Source organism: Lycium ferocissimum, chromosome 4 (genome assembly GCF_029784015.1).
Source record: "Lycium ferocissimum isolate CSIRO_LF1 chromosome 4, AGI_CSIRO_Lferr_CH_V1, whole genome shotgun sequence".
In the NCBI taxonomy this organism is placed as follows: domain Eukaryota; kingdom Viridiplantae; phylum Streptophyta; class Magnoliopsida; order Solanales; family Solanaceae; genus Lycium; species Lycium ferocissimum.
The window spans coordinates 21,135,258-21,141,028 of NC_081345.1; the positions used below are offsets into that span (position 1 = coordinate 21,135,258).

The 5,771-nt window shown below is 30.9% G+C and overlaps 1 protein-coding gene across 1 annotated transcript; it reads right to left on the bottom strand.

Annotated features, from left to right (window-relative positions):
• On the bottom strand, window positions 1-720 carry LOC132053812 (uncharacterized). Its single transcript, XM_059445911.1, has 2 exons — window positions 570-720; window positions 1-413 (listed from the first exon to the last, which is right to left on the bottom strand). The coding sequence occupies exons 1-2, from the start codon at window positions 718-720 to the stop codon at window positions 1-3; spliced, it is 564 nt and encodes a 187-aa protein (XP_059301894.1).
• Between the last annotated feature and the right edge of the window lie 5,051 nt (window positions 721-5,771).

Sequence of the window (5,771 nt, forward strand, 5' to 3'; positions counted from 1 at the left end):
TTACAAGCTGATCATTCTCTTTCTACGAAACAACTTGAAGGAAAAAAGCATGACAAAGAAAGGCTCATGGTTGTTATTTGTTGCAACGAGGATGGATTTGAAAAAATTCAATTTCTCAAGTTGTTTCGTAGCAAGAGAATGATCAGCTTGTAACCTGTAAAACAAACCAGTTTCATCCATAATAAAAACATCTTTCATAGGGAACTGGTCTATTTTTTCCCTAATGGACTCCAACTTCGTCTCCATGTCTTGTATATCAACCGAACCACTCTCTCTGGAACGACGAAATGACTTGATACCATGTCTTAGCTTGAATTTCTCAAGCCAACCTTGAGAAAAATTGTGCTCAAAATCTTGTTGAGGATATAAAAGTTTCACTGTATCTCTCGCCTTCTCCAAAATTAACTCTCCGGCTATATTCACACGGTCTTGGTATTGGAGAAATCACTCATAATTAACCTTCTCCATGTCTGGAAATTTTGCTAGCTTGTGCCGCTTGATATCCATTCCTTTTTCTAAGTTAGCCGAAAGATACTCAGCTGATCGTTTGAGTGTGATTGATATTGTACCTTGACTAACTTTCAAATGAAAATTTTCGTCAAGCCACAACTTCAAATCTTTTTGAGTGCATGTAGAATGATCTCTTTTGTACTCACATAATGCTTTACGTATTTGATCTGTCATTGTTGATTTTGTGACACCTTTTAGATGAGAAGCCATTGTTGGGTACGGTTTGAAAAAATTTTCTATGTTGCTTATATAGTTTATTCTCTCACCATCATACATTGAATGTTTTTAGTAAAAATACAAGGGAAAAGACATGTTTTAACCCACAGAACTTGTACGAAAACTCACTTTAGCAACTAAACTTAACTTCTATTTATTTACCCCCTTTAACAACTTACGTTTCAATTGTTTTCCACCCCAAATGCTGACGTGGCAAAAAAAATTAAAAAAATAATAATTAAGAGAGTGAAAAACAAAAAAAGTGAGCCCGCTCATATATATATATATATATATATATATATATATATATATATATATATATATATATATATATATATATATATATTATTATAAATTAAAAAATAAAATAAACATTATACAATTGAAAAATAAAATAAAAATAAAAACCATCACCATCTTCTTCACAATCCCTCCCACTCCACAACTCCACCCAACATCTTCTTCCCACTCCACACCCCCGCCTCCCCCACTGACCCCCCCCGGTTTTTCTTCCCACTCCATGACCCCCCGCCCCCGCCACCCCCCCAGTGCTTTTTCTCTTTTTCTAAACTCTCCCCCCGGGTCCTCTTCCCCACCACTGTCACCTCCACCACCACCACCACCACCACGAAATTTTTTTCTTTAGTGAAGGGCAGTCCGTGCAATTTCTTTAGTGAAGTTGTTATTCCAAGCTTACTTAGAAGTACATAAAAGATAATAATTCATTGAATGGAAATTATAAAAAATTCATGAACGCTTTGACTTTAGAATTAAGCACATCATTAGCTAATTCCAACATGAAGAGGAATATTAGCCGCCATCTGTTGTGCTTCTCCTTCCGATTATGTTTTAGTTATCTTTTAGGCTTGTGAGTAGAATATGTTTCACCATTTTTTGGTTTCTTGATTTTGATTTTGATTTTGATTTTCTTTCAAAAATAAAGTTACGGAAGAAATGGGTTTGCTAATAATGGTGGTGGAAGAAATGGGTTTGCTAGAAATGGTGATGGTTGTGGATGTGGGTATTTTGATTTTCTTTCAAAAATAAAGTTATGGTAGAAATGGGTTTACTAATAATGGTGGTGGAAGAAATGGTTTTGCTAGAAATAATGGTGGTTGTGGATGTGGGTTAAAGATGGTGGTGGTGATTTTTTTCTTTTAAGGAATTTGATGAAATTTGGTGGGAGATGATGGTGGTGGTGGGTGTGAATGTGGGTTAAAGATGATGGTGATGATTTTTTTTTTTTTTTTAAGGCAGTTCGTCCAATTTTTTGGGCGGCGACGTCGGCGGCGGAGGCGGCATAAGGCGGCATGGTGGTTGATAAAAGTTGGGTGAGGATGAGGAGAAAGAAGAAAGAGAAAGAAAAAAATAATAAAAGAAAAACAAAAAATGATGTGTTGGTAATTTTGACATGGCAATGATGTAGCACGACGCCAATGATGTGGCATTGACGTATTAAGCGTGTATTGGCGCGTGTAATACACCTCACGTTGAGTGGTATTATTTTTTTGGAAAACAATTGAAACGTAAGTTGTTAAGGGGTAAATAAATAGAAGTTAAGTTTAGTTGCTAAAGTGAATTTTAGGTACTTAAGTTCGGGGTTAAAACATGTCTTTTCTCAAAATACAATGAATAATATTTGATTATTAAGGAAACAATGAACATTACAATGATTTATTAATTACAATGAATAAACAATGAACATTAAAATGAATCATTTAATAAAAAAAAAAAACATTAAAATGAATCATACATCATACATTGTGTTGTATAATGAATTTATTTTTTATATTAATTCAATAAATATGATACATAAATTACTAAGATACAATGATTTTGATGTAATCAAAATTAACCTTCATTGAATCTCGAAAACACTCTTTAGATTAATAAATACTAATTTATCGATTAAATAATAACTCTACAAATAATAATATTTCATGATCCCGACAATATTAATTTAGAGAGGTTCTACTGTATATTTGGAGAGAAAGCGGATATATATTTTGTACGTAAAATAGGTAAGTAGGTGATATATGTAGCGTGAAATAGATAGTTCACTTGTAAGTTTAATGCCAAAGTTTGATTATTTAGTTTTTTTGTGGCTATAATTGAAATCATAGAAATATACAAAAGAAGAGAAAAGGGAGAAAAATTATATGGTTTTTATGAAAATCAAAATGATTATTTTCTATTTAACTTGAAACGTGTCTCCCAAATTTTCCGATAATGAAGATTCACATAGACCGTTAAAAGAACTATGAAAAGACGGTAGACTCATATAAGATATTTGATTAGTAAAACATATTTCTTTTTATAAAAATAGATTCGCATAGACCGTTAAAAGAACCATGAAAAGACAGTAGACTCATTATAAGATGTTTGATTAGTAAAACTTATTCTTTTTATAAAAATAATAAATAAATATTGATCATCTTCTCATATAACTAATGATATTACTCCCCTCCGATTTAAAAAGAGTGTTCACTTAACTTTATTTTTTAATTAAGAAATGTGTCAGCTTACCAAATAAAAAAAAATTAACTTTATTTTTTTCAGATTTGCCCTTATTAAATGCTAAGTGATCAAATTTCAATACCTATTTAAATAGGGATAACTTAGTCAAATTACCTATTTTTGCCTGTGAGTTAATTTTAAAGAAATTGCCATATGAATTTAAATGAACATTGTTTTTGAACCGGAGAGAGTAATACTTAAATCATATTTTTATTCTTTTATAACTGCGTGACACGCGGATAAATACACTAATTCAATTATAAATGTAATTATCCTATTCGAGTCATCTAGAAACTAGCAAATCAAATCCTTCTTTGATTGAAAAGGAATCCCCGTGATTTTCTTTTTGAAAAAAACGTTGTACGTGCAATTAATGAGTACCACAGCTATGAAAATTAATGTAAAGGAATCCCCATGATTTTCTTTTCGAAAAAAACGTTGTAAGTGCAATTAATGAGTACCGCAGCTATGAAAATTAATGTACCGATCAAAATTATATGCTTATGTGTAATTAATGTATGATTTTTCCTGGAAAGAGGGTGAAGTTATTAAATAATAAAAGGCAACAAATTTTATTACTACAAGATTGTTATAAAATGAATTTAGTATTATGAGATAAAGCTTTTCCAAAATTACGTATTTTTTTCCATTTATATCAAACCCTTAGTTGAGCAAGCGCCATTGAAATCTGCAAAGTTTTTTGATAATTTTTTCCCTAAAAGGTATTGATTTATTTTTAAAAAATGAATTGGTAATATTTGTCGTAATATTAAGATTTCAGAGTTAAATAACAATTTATTTATGTGATTCCTTTTTCCAAAGGATTCTAAATTATAGCAGGAGTGATTAATGGTAGACTTGATTCTTAGTTTGAATAATCAGTGTATTCCGATTTTTATATAAGGTTTACTGTTTTCTATTGTTAGCCTATTATGCTGATGTGCGGGAACAAGCAGATCTTTGTAATGCAAATTGTAGGTAAGAATTTTAGCCAAGCATTGAGTATTTCCTGCATAAATTCTTCTCAAGAACTAGTTTTAGAGTTTATAGTTTAAGATCAATTCATTCTTCTTTTTAGGTTGGTTAATATTCTATGGTCCTTAGTGACGATGACGCATATTGAGATCTCTATACAGTAATACTCATGATTGGTTCTTGATGAGTAATGGAATATGGCATGACTACATGGATGCAAATTAAAATTTCTCCTATGTGGTTAGGTGTGTTATACAAGCTTAAACAACTATTGTGCCATGGATTTTGATGGTGTGCAGGCTTAAACAAACTAGGGTTGGATTCTAGCAATCAAAAGGATTGTAATTTTCTTTTGTTGACCGTCTCTGTTTATGCTTTTAACCTAGTATTGTCGGACCCTTATACCTTTTTTGACTCAATTTTCGGTTGTGGAGTTATAGATTTTAGACGTTTTTGCCTCTCGGAAGTTAACTCTGAAAGTCGTACTCTAGGTTAACTTTTCCATTCTTTTTGGTATTTAATTATCACTTTCAATATATTATCTTGTGTGTTTCTTCATTATACTTTTAACACATAGTTTTGTTTTAGGTGTGTAGATCAGTTAACATTGTAGAACAAAAAAAAAAAAAAAAAAAATGACTGAGGTACAAGAAAATTATAAAAACGAAAAAACATTGTTTAGCTAAGGTGGAAGATGATGGATAACAGAAACCTCACAAAAGAAATCTGTGGAAAATTATAGATTGCCACTTAACAGTCAGTTCTTATTTCCTTTAAATAATTCATCAGGAGGAATACATATTGTTTGATTTACATTAGTTGATATTGTATTTAATAGTTTATTTTTTCTATCACTAAGGTAATTTATTGATATTGTATCAATAAGCAAGAAATGGTATCTTATAATGCAATCAGACCTAATTTTTATAAGGTTCAAGAAGAGCACAAAGAAAAGATATCATTCAACGTGCCGATATGAGTGTACGAGAAGTAAGTGAAATAGTGGGGAGTTTGGGCTACACGGGAGGCATGCATCAACTATCCGGATTGGGCTCCTCTCCATTTCTTTCTCTCCATTTTCCCCTAGAGTTACATTTGGATTAGAGACACATGGCATGGGTTAGAATTAATGACTAAGATTTAATTGACTAAAACAAGGCCCTAACCATGATTACATAATTAATAACTTTTCCATAATTATATTAGAATAATTTTCTCTCTTCCTATTTACTTTTCCTACCCAAAAGAATATCTTTTTCCGATTTATCCGATTATTTTTTGCCCCTTAATTTTTTCCCCTAATAGACCCAATATTCAATTGGTGATATTTTCCATTTTTTCAATTACTCATGCTTATAATTTACCTAATATAGACTCCATTATTCAATTGGTAATTGTATATTTTGAAAGAGTTGTCTATATTCGAAAATATCACCATTAAAGATTTTTCATGATTGTAAATAAAGATGGAATATTAAAATAGAAGAGAGAGAAAATTATTCTAATATAATTATGGAAAAGTTATTAATTATGTAATCATCGTTAGGTTTTGT

Excerpts from the sequence above, each read along its gene's own strand:
- LOC132053812 (XM_059445911.1), bottom strand. The coding sequence starts at position 720 with ATGGCTTCTCATCTAAAAGGTGTCACAAAATCAACAATGACAGATCAA. Across the intron at positions 414-569 it reads TCATTTGAAAGTTAGTCAAG|CCGGAGAGTTAATTTTGGAG; the intron begins GTACAATATCAA and ends GTGTGAATATAG.